The sequence below is a fragment of the Lepidothrix coronata genome, unplaced genomic scaffold (assembly GCF_001604755.1).
Source record: "Lepidothrix coronata isolate B3197 unplaced genomic scaffold, Lepidothrix_coronata-1.0 Scaffold144, whole genome shotgun sequence".
NCBI classification, from domain to species: Eukaryota; Metazoa; Chordata; class Aves; order Passeriformes; family Pipridae; genus Lepidothrix; species Lepidothrix coronata.
Genome location: NW_016690324.1, coordinates 1,579,100 through 1,597,873, shown reverse-complemented (window position 1 = coordinate 1,597,873; position 18,774 = coordinate 1,579,100). Strand labels below are relative to the sequence as shown.

Genomic DNA, 18,774 nt, shown 5'->3' with positions numbered 1-18,774 from the left:
CACTTCTAGAAAAAACACATGCTCAGCATATCATTACAACAATTATACATCTGTTTGAAATAAACAGGGAGGACGGGCTGCTTTCTTTGGCCTATTTGCTGAAGGCATCATTCATCTTCCCTCTGAGCAGCTGCCTGTAAGACAGGCAGAGGCACACTGCAGCCCCAGAGAGAACCCGAGAGCAACACTGTGATGTGCCTGCTCTGCATCCTCCTTCCAGCACAGAAAAATACCAAATCTCAGGGTTCAGACCAATTCAAGGAGTTTGCTGAAGCAGGACCCAGTGGGATGCAGTGGGGGAAGGTCAGCAGAGAGGCCGGCAGTGGCAGATCTGCATCCCCACGCATCCCTCCCACTGTTAATTGCTCTCTAAGCAAGGTTGCTGGCATGGAAAAAATCATGAACAGTCTGCTTTGACTCTGACTGTTTGATAAATTTGCTTTTTCATTGAAGTTTTCCCTGCCCCTTACTCAGGGTCTCACTCCTGCCCGGTAGTGGCACCCTGGGTGCAGGACTGTGCTCCCAGTGTCCGACTGTGCTCCCGTCACAGGGTTTTGCTGATTCAAAGCCGAGCACCACAGTGTGAGCTGGCCTTCCTTTTTGTTTCATTTCTAATCCTTTATTTCTAGATTTTATTTACATTTGTTGTCTTCAGGGGTAGGATAAAAACCAACAACAGCAACGTACAGCTTTAACAGCACATCTCCTACCTAGCTAGAAATAAGTGTCTGGAGTAACTTTTCAATTGCAAAGACTGAATGACTTCTGCCCACATTGAAATCCCAGCTGGTTTAGGACCATAACTATAAAAGATTTCAGATTGTGCCCTCTAGGAAAGGTAGTGCAAGAGAATGGGGTTTGGACACAAAACATGGAGCTGTGACCTTCTGTAGGAACCATCCAGCAGCAGGAGTTGGAGCTGGCCAGAGTTCAGCTAGCATGAAAGTAAAAAAGTCTGGGTTTCTGTAAAATAAGTAAGAAAAGAGTGGAGCACCTGAATATCCAAAGGGCTTCCAACAAAAAATGAAGTCAAGAAAATAGCTCATAAAATGAAGTCCAGCTGTTCCAAAAACTATTGCATGGACACTGTGCACTCTTCAAGTAGTTCCAACCTCAGCTCCTTTGGAGTGAAATGGAACCCGCTTTGGGATCAATTATTTTTATGGTATCACTTTGTAGTGCCAGGAGCACACAACCAAGATTACTGACTTTGCTTCTTTGAATATGCTACTGGAGATTATTTCCCAAATTTGGCCTGATGCCCATCTGCAGTCTGCTCACTGAGCTGGCACAGGAGGGGAAGAAGTAGCTGAGATGAGCTGACAGGTAAAAAAAAGGTCACCTCTAGCTGTGCTGGCCAGCCCTGGCTCAGAATTCAAACTTGCATGTGTTACAGACCATGGAACTATTTCCCAAATACAATTTTCTCCCTTAAACTGTTATATATGTAGTAATAAACGAGTAGTAGTTGACATTCTGCATATTTATTGCAGAGCAGCACGAGCAAAGACATGCTATATTTGGCACCTGGTGCTACTTACTGGTTTGCCATCCAAACCAAGAGGCCCCTGGAAAAGGAAGGAAAAGAGAGTATTATTAAAATAAATAAATAAATGATCAATTTACAAACACAACAATATCAGGCATGCTCTGAAAGAGGCTCTACTTACGTACAGCACAATCTCTGGCTATGATTCTATGATATACCTAATCCTTCATCCATGCAATCCAGCAGGAAGGTTTCAGGGAAGTACAGTAAGAGGCATCAAACAATTTGCAGATTATGAAGGAGCGTGAAAGGAAGCGACAGGATTAGTGACAGGGATGAGGTGACAGTGCCCTGGCACAACACTTGGGACTCCCTGAGGCTTGTAAAGTCAAAAGGAGCTGCAGTAAAACACCCCTGATTTGGGCAAACTGAGCAGATCCATGAGTGATTCACATCAACCTTGGACCTGAACCATTTGTTTTTGCCAAAGGACTTGCTGAATCTCTGCCAATTTACCCAAGATGTGATGGGTGATGGTATCAGCCATCACCTTCAGTAAAGTCTCACTGATGGGAAGGGATTTCTTGCTGTGGAGAAAGGGAAGGTGCATCTGCCCCATGGGCTGACAGCTCTGTGCTTTGCTCGTCTGCAGTGACACAAAGCTGCAAGTGTGTTGTAACTGCAAGACCAAGCACTTGGTTACCCCAGTTCTTCCCCAGGTCTCCCCTTCCTAGGGCTGCTGCCTGGTAAATCAACATGAAAAATGGTTATTTCCCTGCCATCTCTGGCATTTGTGCCCTTAATTAATGTGAAGCCACTGACTGTGTTGGGCCACGGGAAACTTTGCTTTTGAGAAGGGATGTGTGCGGGGAGGAAGCACAGGTGCTCTAAGCTGCCCCTGCCCTCAGCTGCAGCTGGCACACAGGCACTTGGGGATGAAGAAACACCCCCAAGTTATGGTAAATCCCAGAACTGAATCCCCACCAATCCACAAACCTAACACTTTTCCTTATTTAAGCCCAAAGAAGGCTCAGCCCTGCAAACTGTCCCTGAAGAGACACAGCACGATGGTTGCGAGTCAGCAAAGCCCTTGGTCAAAGCTTTCACACTCAGATTTCCAACATGTGCTCCCGTGCTTCCCTGGACAAGGATCCACCCTGGAGGGATCAGTGTCCCTGTGGCAAAGCCTGACCCAACACCACAGCCTGGCTCTGGTGAGCTCAAACCCAACCCAGCCTTGTTCCTGTCCCCTACCTATGGCAAATCCAAGGGCTGTGCTTGCACATCCTCCTTCCAAAACGCTGGGCTGAAACATCTCCCACAATAGAGCCCTGTCAGCTGGGGGGATCTACCAAAGCAAACATAGTTTGGACTGTGGTACAAAGCAAGGCTAAAGCACCAAAGGTCTCTGTATTTCTTAGGGAACTGATTAGGGTGACTCATTTTTAGTTTAACTTCTATCTGTGATGGGGAAATTGGACAAAGGAGACAAAGGTGTGAAAGAGGAGGCCAATGGCTGCACTAAAAAGAGCATCCTTCCAGCTCACAGTCATTGATAAGCAATAAATCAGTCTGTACTGGCTATGGAATATGAAATCCTGGGGGACACAGCTCTGTTAAGAAAGAGGTAAATCCAGGTGGCTGAACACTGAGCAGGGCATCAGTACCTTGGTCATAAGGGCTGGGGGACCTGTATAAGAGAAGTTCACTTAAAAATAAATGGGCATTTCTTTACACACATGAGATTTCTGAAGTTATCAAACACAGTTTACATTCACCACGTGATGCGTATTATTTCTCATAAGGAGCTACCAGTGCAAGTAGCAGTAATGAAAAATATAAATAAAGCAGCTGTGTCTGTCAGCAAGCAAAGGCTTGCAGGTCACAACCAAACTACTTCTTCTTCCCCAACACCTCCTCCCTGCTTTATCTAACCTCAGTTGCTTAGATTATAACACCTGGGAAAGGCATCAGGTCCATGGAGCTTCTTTTCTGAAACTATGATTGTTTGAGGTGATTCACCTGCAACTCCCTGTCCTCCAGAGGGCAAGACATGGGACCTGAGCAGAGAACTGGCTGCACATTCAACTTCTCAGAGGAGTAGAAGTCCCAGATTTTATTTATTTCTAATATACAATACCAATTCATCAGCTTTTAGCTATTCTTGTATCAGTCCACAAAAGGACATCCAGAAGGAAAAACAATGGCCTATTCAGAGGATGTTTGTTTAAGGGAAAGTATTTAATGCTTGAGAGAAACAATATCCATCAGGGTTTCAAAGGGGCTCCTGGCCAGCCATGGCACTGAATGGACAAGACTAACACAGACTTTTAAATGTCTTGTTAGTCTGGGCTGGGGATTTAATTGTCTCTGCTCTACCTGCCCAGCCAGATGTCTGTGTGAGCAAGGCAGGGCTCCTGAGAGGAGCCAGGGGATTGCATGAGTAGAGCAGGAGAAAGCATCTGAAATTTGGGCTGACTTGACTCCTTGTAAATCTCAGGAGTACCCATGTGTTGAGATCATTATTGTCTTTTATTTGAATCCTTCTCCATGTCATTTTAATTAAAGATTAGGCAATCTTCAATTTATTTAATAAACAAGAAACAGGAGAACAACAAGTAACCCCGTATTCCCCCACTCAAAAACCAAAAATCACTGTCACTTAAACAACCAGCACAAAGTCTATGAAAAAGGTGAGTTTTCTGGACACCCCAAGGAAGGGAAAGCTTCACTGTGGCTTTATGCTATGCTTTTTGCCCTGGGGCAAATTTCACTTATCCTTCACCCACTCTTGATCACAAGTCTTTAAATCACACACACAGCAACCACACTTCACATAATTCAGTGCTCACTACTTCAAAGGGGGATGAATTTTCTGCCCAGCACAAACCTGATGCTTTAAGATAAGGCAGAGGAAAAAATTCAGCCAATTTCCTCTAAAACACAATCCTGACCAAACCCATCAGTGCACTGGCCAAGTAGGACAAAATACATTGATCCTGGGTGCTTTGAGGAAGATGGCACTGATGGGTTAGCAGGGAGAGCTGGTGACACGGGGCAGGGGGGAGTGACAATTGCAACCACATGCCATGGTTTGACCCCTCACAGAGACTTATGTAGGCACATGGTGTTCCTGTGGGAATAAAGATCCAATGGTGGATTCCCCTCTGCCATCACCTGGGTGAGGTCATTATTTGTATAATGATAAATATTTTATGGTACACATTAATGATACATTATTTAATGACATCTTAATAACATGAGGGTGAGAATGCAGACAGCTCTCAGATAAGATGTTGGAGCTTGAGCAGAGCTTGTTACTACATCATGTACTCTCCATGCATGCCTTGGTTTGGCCACACAATATTTCAACTTCAGAGTAAGAGGCTACATTTAGATATGTTTGAAAACAAATTCCAATATTTTTCTTCATTTTGTTTCACAGCAGGAGCTCAGAATTCTCGATATATAGCACCAAAATGCCACCTCTCTTTGCAAAAATGAGATTCACCCATTGCTGAGATCAGCTGAAGGCTTGAGGACAGCTTTGAGTTCACCAAAAAAGGACAATGGGGAGCTTGCAAGCTCTGATTCACATGCAAAAGCTCTTCCAATAAATAATAAGCATTTCCCACGTATATCACTCACCTCTGGCTCAGAGCAAGCAGAGGTGCCAGCCTGGCTACCTGGCCCTCTGCCTTCCTCCTCCAGTGCCCTTCCTGCTGCTGGCAGGGAGGTACTTGCTCTAACAATGTCACAAAAATTTTAAAGGGAGGGAAATATCTAGTGAAAACAAAGCCAGAAATTATTGAGAGGACAATCCTTCTGAGTTTGGAAATCTTCTCTCATGGTTATTTTTAATGTTTCCTGCTCTGCTAAAAATTAGCAGAGGGGTCGGAAGGAACCCTGCAGTCAAATTTTAACAAACTCAAAGGGCTGCCTTTCAATCTCTGTCTCTGTGGTTTCAAAAAGGGGTAAAATCTTACATTTTAAGGAGGAGGAAAGTGTCAGAACAAAAGAGCATGATGATATTTTAGTATCCCTGGGAAGGGCCCTGGGTCATTAGGCAGCATGGTCTGCAGCAGAGCCAGGGAACAGGGACCATCCCTTCCTATAGGCCACGCTGTAAATCCTCGGGGCGGGACAGTGTCTGCTGGCAGTGCAGTTCCTTGGCACATTTTTGTGTGAGAAGAAAGCTCTGGCAAAAGCTGTGGCCAAGCCTGCCCTGCCAGACCCGTCACAAGGAAAGTGCAGGAAGGCAGCCAGGTGGCTGTGGCTGCTCCCAGCTTCCCAGATGAAGGGAAAGGGGAGAAAAGGCACTGGGAAATGAAGAATGAGCTGCGAGTCCTCTAAAGAGCAGCTGAGATTCACTGGCACTAACTGGGAATAAGCTGAGTACAAGAGACATGCTCTGGCATGTCACCTCACCCCCAGTTGCTGCTACCCCCTCCTCCCTCCCTGAAGCCTTCAGGTGCAGAAGGACCATTAACCCTTATAAAATAACACATTTCTACTCCATGCAATACCACCTCTGCTACAGTAAACATTTGACCTTCTAAATGCATTTAAGTTATTGCATTTTAATATAGTAAATATTTTTTATATTTTACTATTTATCATTATTATTTATGATCATAAATAAATGTACTACTGTTTTAAAGACCTGTGAAGGGTATGGAATTGGTCATGTAAGGAATTATCCCACACACACACTGCTCACTGCTGTGAGTCTGGGCAAGTCCTTGGTGGGAGGTTCCTCCTGTCTCAGCCTTGACCTTTGGGTCACTGGTGTGAGACCCCAAAATCATGTTAGTCTGCAGCACAACACAGCAATGGACCAGGAGCTGTCATATTTAAGCATTAAGATAACTTATACCATGATAGTTTCATGTTTAACTTTATATAGCATGGATGGCCTCACCAGAATGGGATGGGATTGCTGCACAGGGGAACAGCCTTGCACTTAAAAATAATATTTTTTCAGCAAGAACAACATTATTAAAAACCCTTTGCTAATAATTTCCTCTGTTTCTTTCTTTTGAAAAAAGATATTTCAGTATTTTCAAGCACAAATTCCCTTTTGCTCCATGACTACACGCAAACCGGAAAACCACTTTTTCATTACTAGGTGACAGTTTTTGCATTGTTTAGGAGGAAAAAAAAAAAAACAATCAAAAAACCAAACAGCTTCTGCAATTTTCTTCCAAGCACTAAACAACAATGTTGATGGGACATGATTATTTTTTAATGTTTGCAAGACTAATTGTTTTCATTTGGAAATAATTTACACATGCAGGCCGCATCCTGCCTGGCCTCAGAGCCAGGCTCTCCTTATTCAGCTAAAAAACGCTATTTCTTTTTACAAGGAATGGCAATTACGGGGTTCCCAAAATCCATCTCCCTGCAAACCACAGCTCTACATGTAACATCCAACTCCAGCCTTGGGGGAGATCCTAAAAGGGCTGCTCTGGGCAGTGGGATGAGCTGAGTCCCCCCTGCCCACAGAGTCCTCCAGCTGCAGCAGCTCTCACCCCTCTCCCAAATTTCTTTCCAAAAAGACCACCTGAGCACACCCCATCCATTGCCCACAGGATCTGGAGGGGCTCAGCATCACCAAAGCCTCAAAATCTCCTCTGAAACAATTCTCCAGAGGGAATCATGTCCCACAGTCCAGGCTGCCAGCAATAAATCCCCCAACAGAGGCGTCAGGTAAATGATGCAGAGCAGTCTGATAAGAGCCAAGTGTGTGTTAACAAGGCAACCAAAAAAAAAAAAAAAACCCTCAAAAATCTGTGCTCTATTCCAAAAAAAAGATCTGTCCTCAGACTCCTGGGAGGCCTCTGCCCATTATTTGATGGAAACGGAGCAGAAAGGAGCAGTAATTTGCTAAAAACTTCACCCATAATGCAAACCAGACGTTGGGGCTCTGCAAGGGAGCTGGGCTGGTCCCTGCTGGGCATCCAGGGGCTGTGAGAGCCCATCTCCCTTCCACAGGGCACGGATGCTTCCAGCATTTCTGAAATCCTTGGGAAACAAACAAACAAACAAACAAAAAATCCCAGAGAAAACAAACACAAGCCCTATCCTCAGAATGCTTTTTGGGCCCTGTCTGCTGTTCAGCCCCTGCTTTGCATCTCCAGCGTGGCCTCACCAGAGCACTTCAGTTCCCAGCTGTCTTCCAGACATGACAACCAAGTTCATCAGGGTTGCAAGTGGAGATAAGGGACCTTTTCCCCTGCAGGAGCTGCCTCTTCCTTAATCACAAGATGTGCCTTCTTCCATCTGTGCACAGAGCTCCCTCCTTGTTTTGCTGGATGTCTTCTCAAAGATGCTCAAGAAAATCGTCTGGAATCAAATCTAACACTGACTGGTGCAAAGGGGTGAAAACAAACACTGGGCTGGAGCTGCACGGGGCACTGCTTGGCTTTTTGAGGAATGTCACTTGGAGATGCCAAAACAGAGCCAGTTTGTTCACTGCTCCTGACATGAACTGCAGTGATTCCCAGGCAGATGTGCCAGCTCACCTTATCTGCTGCCAAGCACCAATTCAGAGGCACGAGCTCACTCGTCTGTGCATCACATTGCACCAGTTTTCTTCCAAAACAACAGAGTGCTTTCATGAAAGAAAGAGTCCCCTGACTTCCCCAAAGTTTCTGAGGCTTAAATCAGTTCCATGTGTCCTGTGCAACTGCTTGCTTCAAGATCTGATGTCCAGTGGGGTTTTGGATTTATTTTTTTTAATGTCCAGCTACGAGAGGAGACGGCCTCTGTGGTGGGAATGCAATTTTTAAGTCGGTAAGCAATGGTTTTGGAAGAATATTGGCATTTCAAGCAAACACTTCAGCAACTTACTGACTTTATGTTCTTTCCTCAGCAGTGTCAGTCCTGGCTGACAGCTGCTGTTTGGATTACCTCTCTTTGGTGGCTAATGAGCAGACTTCCAAGTTTTCCTCAGTGTCTCTCAGTCTACACACCAAGCCTCGGTACCACACAGCTGTGCCCAAATGTACTGGAGAGAGAGATGCAGATCCACCAGCTGCACTCACAGTCAAAGCAGGGAACCAGAGGAAAAGCAGCAAAAGAAGCCAGAAACCAAATCCCTGCCCTGCCTGGGTGATTTAGGCAGCAAAGTTCTCCTTGCCATTGCTGTCAGCACCTTCACCAGGCCCTCTCCTCTCTTGTCCTGATCCAGAACCACTGGAATCACAGAGGATAAAAAAAAAAATGCATCTGCAATTCCTCTACTGGGTGGGATATAAGACAATTTTTATTATCCCTGTGGAAGAATTAGCTCAAAATCAAAAGGAAAATAAAGTGCTGCCACGAAGAGCTGGTCTTCACAAAATCATTGTTGTTTCCACATCAGAGAGCCAGTAAATGGATGTAGCAGGAAAACATTGTGGATCTGCTTTCCCTGTTTAAAGAGGGCTTTCCCTCTGGGCAAACAATTATGTGAATTGGCCACAAAACTGATATTAAAATAAAATGAAAAAGACTGGAACTACAAAGTTTGCCTTGTAAAATGAATGCTTGTAACTTCTGTCTTTTGGGCTCTTACTGGGAGAGGTATGTGTGCAAATGACTTCACACACAGGAGATGCTCCTTGAAGTCTGAATATTTGTGAGTAAAGATACTACTGAGAACAAACACACAACTGAACCCTAAATTACAATTATGACCTTGATTAACCTGGCTAAGAAAACTAAATACCTTAGCAACAGAAACCTTCATCACACGACACAGTATTTGAAACTATCCAAGTCCAGTGATGCACAACCAGCCAAAACACCCATGTGATGTACAGGCAATCCATGTATGTGCATGAGCTACCACCCAAGGTCTGGAAAGCATCTGCCCACTGCAAAAAAAAAAAAAAAACAACAGGAAAAGTTTGAGATCCACACACACCATGAGATCTGACCACATAGCATGGTCTCCCCTATCTCACATGGGATTTCTGGCAGCCCTCCTGAAGAGTTAAAACACTGCCTGATGCTCTGGTGTGGGCACAGAGCAATGCAGGACTCCTGCAAGACACTCTCCCAGGCTGCACCCTGAGCACACCCAAGCAGGACTTGGAGATAATTGCACAGATGGAGGCAACACATGGAGTCATCAGGCGGTTCAATTCTAAGTTACTTCTACAGTTCTCTCGTAAAAGTAGTTTATTTTTAATGTCACATCTGGTTTTCTGTTGATGCCATTTCCAAAGTGCTCGGCTGAGCTTTGGAGCTTTCTGGTAAACTCTGAGGAACCACAATGGCACAGAGGAACTGCCCCCAGGAACAGGCTCAGGCACGTGTTCCTCGTTTCCCACACCTCATCCTGTCTGCATTCATAATACATTTATGGGTCACACACAAAAAGCTTGCACAGACTTTCCCTGGCTTAGTTGTCCACACTAACTGAAATCCTTAACTGCTGAACGGGAAAAAACCTTGAACTCCATTGATTATGGCCAAGGTCTAGAGCTGTGACCAAAGTCTCTGTTCCAGTGCTCCATTGTGCTGGGTTCTTGCAAGTTAGGGAACCATCTTTCCTTCTACATGTGCTCTGTCAACCCTCTCACAGACATCAGTATAGAAAAACACATTTGGCTTCAATTTATGTCTCGAAAATTAATTAAAACCAGAGTTTTACCATCCTTACCAGTTCATTTCTGGCTTATACATTACAGCTGACTTCAGTGGATAACTGGATTTTCAACACTGCAGCCAAAGGAATATATTAGCTCACTGTCCAAGGCTCCTAAAAGAAAAGTTTCTGAAGATGCTGACCTGCATAGCTCCAACAGCTCCTTAACATGAGCTGGACTACAAATACATGAACACAGCCTGTACAAGAGTATTTCCATTCCAGCTGAGCAATGATTCCCCAAAAGGAGTGCCAGCCTTGAGCAATGCCTGTGCTGTGATTCTCTTTCACAATAAATCCATTAGTTGATTATATTCCTGTAGTTACCTGTGACTAGAAAAGGATGCAATTACTCATAGAACCATAACATGGTTTGGGTAGGAAGGGACCTTAAAGATCACCTCGTTCCAACTCCCCTACTGAGGGCAGGGGCACCTTCCACTAGCCCAGGTTGCTCCAAGCCCCATCCAACCTGGCATTGGACACTTCCAGGGATGGGGCAGCCACAGCTTCTCTGGACAACCTGTGCCAGGGCCTCCCCACCCTCATAATAAAGAATTTCTTTCTAACATCCAATCTAACCCTGCCCTCTGTCAGTGTGAAATCATTCCCCCTTGTCCTGTCACCACAGGCCCTTGTAAGAAGTTCTTCTACCTCTTTCTTGTTGGGTCCCTTCAGGTACTGCAAGGCTGCAATTAGGACGTCCTGAAAAAACTTCTCTTTTCCAGGCTGAAGAACTCCAATTCTCTTAGCCTTTCCTGATAGAAGAGGGCTCTATCCCTCCAATTATCTTGGTGGTCTCCTCTGGACTCACTCCAACAGGCTGATGTCCCTCCTGTGCTGGGGACCCCAGAGCTGGATACTCAATATTCCATTATTTTGAGTAACGAGCTGCATTACTTCTGAACAGGCAGAATGTGAAGCCTTTTGTCCCTGCCTTCCCAAAGGTTCCCAGTGCTGCAAGAGATGGGCAGGACGATGCCTGGGTTTTTCCAGGATTAAGAAAATTCAGAAGGCAAACATTATACACTGGAGGAATATAATAACACACTGCTCAACTAAAAATAAATCCTACTATTCTAAGGAAAATGCATGAAATAAGAGACAACTCTTGTTTCATATCGCGCTTTTTTCCTACAAAGCCACTTCCCTGCTCTGCTTTTTATTAATAAAGACATGCACATGAAGTAATTCCCCTCATTAATCAACTTCATTCTTTTGGTTTCTTCCTACTTCAAGTGACAACCCTCCATTTGGGATGTCACGTAGCAGTGTAGGCTGAGACTGATTTTAGGGTGGGATGAGTAGCAGAGGCAGATGAAACTCTCAAGAAACAGAGACCTTGGCTTCAAAAGGCCTCTCCAGTAGATGGGAAGAGGGAAAGGAATGGGTTCTAGTGAACCACAAATGCAGTATGTCACTGGGAAAGAGGAGAAATATCATGTCGGAGAAGAGTTGAGTAGTTTGAAGGCAAGTATAGAACCATCTCTGTGTGGGGCAGGGAAGGAGATGAGAGCAAGGCTGCTAAAAACAGTGCACAAACATTGCTTAGAATCACAGAAACATTCAGGTTGGAAAAGACCTCTAAGATCGTTGTGTTCAATCACCCAGCACTGCCAAGGTCACCACTAAATCATGTCCACAAGCACCAAATCCACATATCTTTTAAATCCCTCCAGGCATGGTGACTCCACCACTGCCCTGGTCGGTCTGGTCCAACACTTCGCAACGTTTTTGGTGAAGAATTTTTTCCTAATAACCAATCAAAACCTCCCCTGGTACAACTTGAGGCTGTCTCCTCTTGTCCTGTCACTTGTTCCCTGGGAGAAAAGACCAGTTCCCACCTGGCTCCCCCCTCCAGTCAGGGAGTTGTGGAGAGCAAGGAGGTCCCTCCTAAGCCTCCTTTTCTCCAGGCTGAGCCCCCCCTGCTCCCTCACCTGCTCCTCATCAGTCTTATGCTCCAGGCCCTTCCCCAGCTCTGTTGCCCTTCCCTGAACACCCTCCAGCCCCTCAATGTCTTTCTTGCAGCCAGGGCAGCGCTTCTCCCTCCTCACATTGTCTGATGCCATTGAACAGCTACGTAAGGCGAAGTTCCCCCTGCTCTGAAAGGTCAGCTCAGAGCTCAGCTCGCGTCCCGGCTCTTCCATCTGCTCCTCATTTTCCCCTTTTCCTCCTACTCAGACACAGCTGCCTGCCCTGCTCACGTCAGCAGCCCCTGCACAGCCAATCCTCCCGCTCCCCTCCCGGCTTTACGAGGACAAGTGACCCCGACACGCTGAGGCACTGACGGCACATCCAGGGGAGGGGAACCACTCCGCAGCACGGGTGCTCCTCTGAAAGCATGAGGGACAACGTCCCAGGGGATCCCGGCCCCAGCGCCTGGTTCTGCCCAATAAGAAACACATTTCCACCAACATCTGCTTTTCCTCTGCTTCCAGCGTGCTCTCGTGCAAACCTGGGGCTGTGCTTCATTTTGGGGATGGGCCAGGTGGTCTTTTGGCAAAGGCTAAAGGTGTCCTCCAGATTTCCCTCGTTCTAAAGGCTGCTGTCATCTCACCAGAAAAGGTGGCCGTGGGAAGCACCAAAAAAACACAGCTAAACCAGCAGTGGGTGGTGGCCCTCCTGCAGCAAATCCTTCCACGGCAGCAGGGAGACCTGAGCACACACCTGGACCCCTGTAGAGCCCACAGACAGGACGACCAGGGCTCTACCACCACAACCACAGGCATGTTCCTGAGCAGGGGCTGGCAGACACAGCAACACCACCAGGCAGGGCTAACCAAAGGTAGATCTGTTTGCCCAGGACCTTGTCTGAAAACTGTCATTCTCTCTCCTGAGCTGCTCATTCTCCTGCATTTTTAACACTGTGTTTTCCTCAGAGACCATGCCTGTCTCATGAATCAATGGAGCCCCATAACCATTCTGCAACCATCAATTATTCTGGGATTTCTGTATAAAAGAACCATTTATGCTGTAGTTTTCAGTCAGCAATGCTGCTGGTTCACCCCAGGACATCATCCATTGCAAACCTACGTGTCACTCCAGCCACCAGCACAAAGAACCAGAGGAACACCATGGTGTGCTGCAAGAAGGACCACTCAGATGTCAGACGAGAAAAGCAACCTGCCAGTTCCCCTCCATCTTTGGGGTAAAGTGCTCTTCTTCCCCGCAGAAGTCATTCAAGGTAATTTTCTCTAAAAGGAACTTCCAAGATCAGTTTTTTGGCGTAAAAGAAGAGTAAAAGTCTCGCTGTCCTCTGGTGCATTCGTTTCCATTCTTGCAAGTTCAGGAGCAGGAAGCAAGGCAGGCTCTCAGACTAAGCAGATTTGCACCCCAAAACCCAGGAGCTTATGATCACTGACACTTAGTGCAAATTACACAGGCAAGTGTTGTGATCCATGATCAGTGGGATGTCAAAACCAAATCAAACACAACCAGAAGATCAGCACATCCCAGCATTCTCCATAGCTGCTACAGCGATGTTAGTAGAATATGCCATAGGATTAAAAATAGAAACTAAATCCTCTCTGGAGTTTCAAAAATAATAATAAACCTACAGAACTTCATAAAGAAAAAAACCTGTTTCTGCTGTAAAGTTTTATTGTAGGGCACAAACCCCTCCTCTTAGGATGTTGAGTATAAAAATACTGAAATCATCTTATAAAATCTGTTTTCCCTTTTGGCCCCGTTTCCAGAGCTCTGGATCACTTCATCCCTTTAAAGCTTCCTTTGTTTGCAGCTCAGTTGTAAACCAGCAGCTTACAAACAAAGCACTGCTAGTCGAGGGATGAATGTGTCACTACACCTATCCCTGACACCAAACACCATTTAATATCCACCTACAACTTCTGCATTTGCACCACATCCTCCTCCTGAAGCAGCTCAGAGTTTATTTGATCACCCTGAAGGGAACTAAATAATTAAATCAGTTTGACTACACAACTGGATGTAATAAAACCTGTTCATATGCTTGTGCTGAATAATACTCTTAAGCCTGCTTTATGTTTAGTTTCCTCCTTCAGGTATACATCTTGGTTTGGAAACGCAATTATCCTCACCTCCTCATTAGATAAAGGTAATTAGTGCAGCCACAGCCATGTGGATATATTAATTCAATGTTTGCTGGGTTTCAAAGTCCGGAATAAGACCAGCCCCACAGCCCACCTGGACTGCAGGTCCTGGGGGTAAGAGATAAGAGGAAAAAACTTTTGGGGATGTTATTGCATTTTCCCAGAGCAGACATGGCAACAGAGTCACTGCCAGTCCCCAACACCATCCAAGAGAGCTGGAGCAGCACCAAAAACCCCCAGCAGGAGCTGGGATGGGCAAAATGCCAGGCTGCCCATGGGGACAGTGATGGTGCTCTGCCCTAGGGAACAGTCACAGTTTTCTCCCAGCATTTCTGGTTCTCAGAACTCTACAACTAAACCACACACACTGGCTTTGCCAGAATATGACTGAGACAGATGAGAAGGGACAAACCTGCCATGGGCACTGCTAATCCTGCAGTGATTCGCAACATCCCACAAGGGCAAAAAGCCACCCTAAAACTGACATTGAGTAGCCCCTAAAACTGCCATTAAACAGTCCATTAGAGCCAAGTCTCACATCTTGATTTCCAATGAATCAAAATCTTCATTTCCAGCAGACCACTGGTGCATCCGTACAACCTCCTTACTCCAGCATCTCCAAGGTTGGGGCTGCTGCGGGCAGGGACCGCCTGAGGGAGACAAACCCCTTCCCTGGACACCAACAGCCCTGCTCACTCACAGGTTTCCAGCTCCTCCCTCACGCTAAACTTACCCAAATCATTTGGTGAAGTCCTCAGTACCTTTGTGTTAGGGATGCAACGGCAGCACAGGTTTATTCTGCAGAATTAACCCCATCTCCCACCTCTCCCCTTCTGGGAAACACTGCTATCCTCCCCAGGGAGGCTCACAGGGGTCCAGGAGAAGTGAAAACTGCAAACAGCTCTGGAATTCCCTTCCAATCCTTCTCCCTTGAGCTCCACGACACATGTAAAACTCAACAGATGTTTGGGCATTCAAGGAGAATTGGGCATGAGGGCACGAGGTGGCAGAGACAAGGAGGGAGTTCTCCTAACACACTCCTTCAGGAAAAGAAACAAAAGAAAAAAAAGAAAAAGGGGCATCAAGCACAGGAAGGAGAAGGCTATGATAGCCAAGAAGCCCCTTCCAGAGCATCAGGCAGCACAGGACTTGCTGCACCCATTCAAAAAACAGGAATAGAGATGGAAACACACTGTGAACATGGAGAACCTAGGCAGTGGTTTTTACCAACCCATTACACCAAGCACTGAGCCCCTTGGAGCTGGAGCATCACGGCCAATCAAGTGCATTAGTGGGGATGAGGGGAGCCAGATGAGAGCCTGTGGTTTGAGATCCAGTTGGAATAAGGACTCCCACCTTCTGCGTGTCACAGTAGGACATCTCTGCTCCCAGGGAAAAATTTTTGGAGGTGGGTAAATGAGGATCTATCTCAACACCTGAGGCTCTTTCACCAGTGTCCTCAAATTTGGCCACTTACAGCTCCAAGTAGGACAAATCCCAACGCCTTCACTAACTTTGCAGCCCGGTGAACTCTTAGGCCAGAGCATGAATACCACCATGAAAGGGCTCAAGTATTTCACCCCTATAAACATTATTGCACAGGCTTCTGCCTTTTAGGGCTAAATCCCTCAAAAGCTGTTGCTGATAAAGAAGGAGGCAAGAGGATTTAAAAAAAAAAAAAGAACTCAAAAAAGGTGAAGAAATTCAAGTCATGGGAAAAGACTGAGAGGACCACAGAGAGCAGATTAGAAGCGAATAAAAATAAAAGGAATGGCGGAATTACCGGGTAACCATCACGTCCTGACTGCCCCTGTGGGGGGGAACAAGGGAGACAAGTCAGTCAATGCATCTGTAGCAGCACGACAACACAGCAGCAGGCAGGACATGGGGCCATCAGCTCCCCAGCCAGCCCTGGCACTGAACTCCTGAGAAACCTCTCGGGGCAATTTTCCTGTTGGAATCGTCACACCTACAGCTTATTTTGCCCAGATTTTCATCTCGTGCTTCCCCCCTTTGGCTACTTACCGAGGGCTTTGCCAACTCGCACCCATCCCTGCTGTCTGTGCTCTCTCCCTGCTGCCCCTGGAGCCAGGGATGTGCACAGCACACGCTGGATCCTGGCTGTAAACCTGCCTTGCGATGGGGATACCAAGAGGTTTGGAAACACCCCAGGGGTTGGGGAGAGGTCAGGGAGGCTGCAGCTGCTGAGCCAGAGGCCAGGACAACAGTCACTGAGCTCCAACCTGCTGTTCCAGCACTTGATTCAGAGAAGAATTTCCCCCTCTTAGATCCATCAGTTTCCTCACAGGATGCAGCTCTCCCAGCTCACATCTAAGCTTTGCTTCGCTTTGCAATGAAGCAGAAAGCACAGCTGATGCCACGGGGAAAGACCCTGCTCAAGTTGCCAGTAACACCTGCGAGATCAGCAGAAGAAAACGCAGCCCACTCGGGATATTTCACCTTCTCTGCTCCCCTCGGAGGGTTCCCAAAGGCGTTTACAGCCCAAGCTGCCGTTAAACATTCCGTGAGCCACAGTAGAGCCTGCTGCAAGCCAGACCTAAGGCAGACTCCCTGGAAGGAGCTGTTAAGTATTAGCTGGTACACAAGTAGGCAGTAAAGCGTGTTGCTGGTACAGCAATGTCATCTGCTACCACAAACACAGGTTATGTCAGTGTGCTGCGGGAGTCGGGCATTTCTCGTGGCATGGAACAGCCCCCTCCCTTTCCCTGAGCGCCCCTGCGGCCTCTAATGCCTCCTGCAGCACCCTCCTGATCCATCCAGAAACAGTGTTGACTTCGACAACCGCCTATTTAACAAATTACAATCTCGGGATAAAGTGTACAGTGAGATTTTTATGGAGACGTATGGCACTGGAGCACACACGGATAAATCGGAAACACTTGTAACGCCCAGCCCTCGCTAATACGTAATGTGTTTGCTAATATCTGGGACTGTAAATGTTTAATTGCAGTCTGTGGTAAGTCTATCTTTCAATTGTAGAAATTTCCTACCCAGCATGTGATTTTAATACCCTCCGAAACAGAGATTTTTATGGCATATCTGAGCAGAAACCCCCTCACTCACAGACAGGACAATCAATCATCCAGCAGCCACAAATCCTGTACCACAAATTCTAGTAATTTCATACACATAACTAGATTATAACAGCCAAAAGAAAAAATAAAATACCAGAACAACTGCTACTAGGGAACAACAGAATTGAGGATAAAGTTTGAGCAGTGTGATGCTGTACATGTAAGGAGTAATTGATTCCTTATGGCCAAAATCAAGAAACAAAGGAAACTAATAAATACAGTACTGCTGAAATAAAATAACATTGTGGTTCTGTGGGTTCTAGGACTTATATATTATGCTTAAAGAAGTCTCTGGCAAATGCTGCTTATGCTAAAAAGCAGGATTGAAAAAAAAAAAGGCAAAAAAAACCCAAACCAAAAATGAACTAAACCAGGAGCTGACTTTTAAAGAAGGGCAAAGGGAGAGAGGGGAAAAAAAAAAAAGATAAAAAAATGTCTTGTTTGTGTTAAATCTCCCCTGTGCTCTGTTTGCAATTCAATAGTGCCGTGGGAACCAGGAAATGAAACCAACTAGAGACAAAGAAAAATTAATAGTGCACCATATGTTGCCTATGTCAAATCACATACAATAAACGTGACCAGACAGCACACGTGAGGCAGTGTGTGTAACCCAGCCGGCTGCGGGTGGGCTGATAACAGCCCCTGAGCAGGAGCAGAACCAAAACAGCCAAATACATCCATTTTAAATAAGCCAAAGCACTTCAGCCAAGAGGAAAACGTCCCTTAAAAGGTGTATATATGGAGTTTTAAATAGGCAACATCCCAGTATCCTCTTCACTTGTAACCTGACATTGAGTGAGAAATTACTTGTTTTCTTAAATAATTAAGCCAAATTGCATGAATGGAATATTGGAAAAAAAAAAAAAAAGTAAGTGCCAGGTAGAAGCCCTGTGGGGACCAGCTCCAGCACCCAAAAGGCCTCCCTGACTCCACTCATCTGTGCTCAGCCCCAGCGGATGCTCTCCACAACCTCCCAATTTGCTCCTTCAAAAGCCGCCCAAATAATCATTTTGCTCAACTCCCTCTTTAGTCTTTACATTAAAAAACGAACTTGAAATAGAAGCAAAAATTCAAAGGGCTGAAATTCCTTAACTAAACCCACAGGTAGCGCTGCTGATTCCATGAGAACCAAAGTGCTGTTACAACCCCAACACTTCAGGTACATCCCCAATCACCTTTTGGCTTTTAAACACATTTACAGAACTGGAAATGATCTAGCCCAGGAATAGTAACCAAATTTAATTTTTCCTAAAATAGTCCCTTTTTAGCCCAGTGAGGCTCTACAGGAAAAGAACAACATCTCTGTTATTGCAATGACAGAGAAGGAAATGTGGCTGCAAACAGCCTGCACCTCCCCTCCTCCTCCTTTCAGGGGAAGAAAGATAAAAAACTTGAAGCACCTAATACCCATAATCTCTTTTTTTTTTTTTTAAACAATCCCTCAGCAGCTTGGAGGGCACAAACAAAACATGAATTCTCACTCCA

The 18,774-nt window shown here is 45.8% G+C and overlaps 1 protein-coding gene across 3 annotated transcripts in view; it reads right to left on the bottom strand.

The window, feature by feature from the left end:
* The window catches only part of COL23A1 (collagen type XXIII alpha 1 chain), a 172,789-nt gene that overhangs the window by 23,562 nt on the left and 130,453 nt on the right, over positions 1–18,774 (bottom strand). For all 3 annotated transcript variants that reach the window (XM_017827897.1, XM_017827895.1, XM_017827896.1), the window contains exons 4-5: positions 15,978–16,004; positions 1,542–1,568 (exon numbers count right to left, since the gene is read on the bottom strand). In XM_017827897.1, the coding sequence (XP_017683386.1) occupies positions 1,542–1,568; positions 15,978–16,004 (54 nt within the window). The remainder of the gene's footprint in view (positions 1–1,541; positions 1,569–15,977; positions 16,005–18,774) is intronic.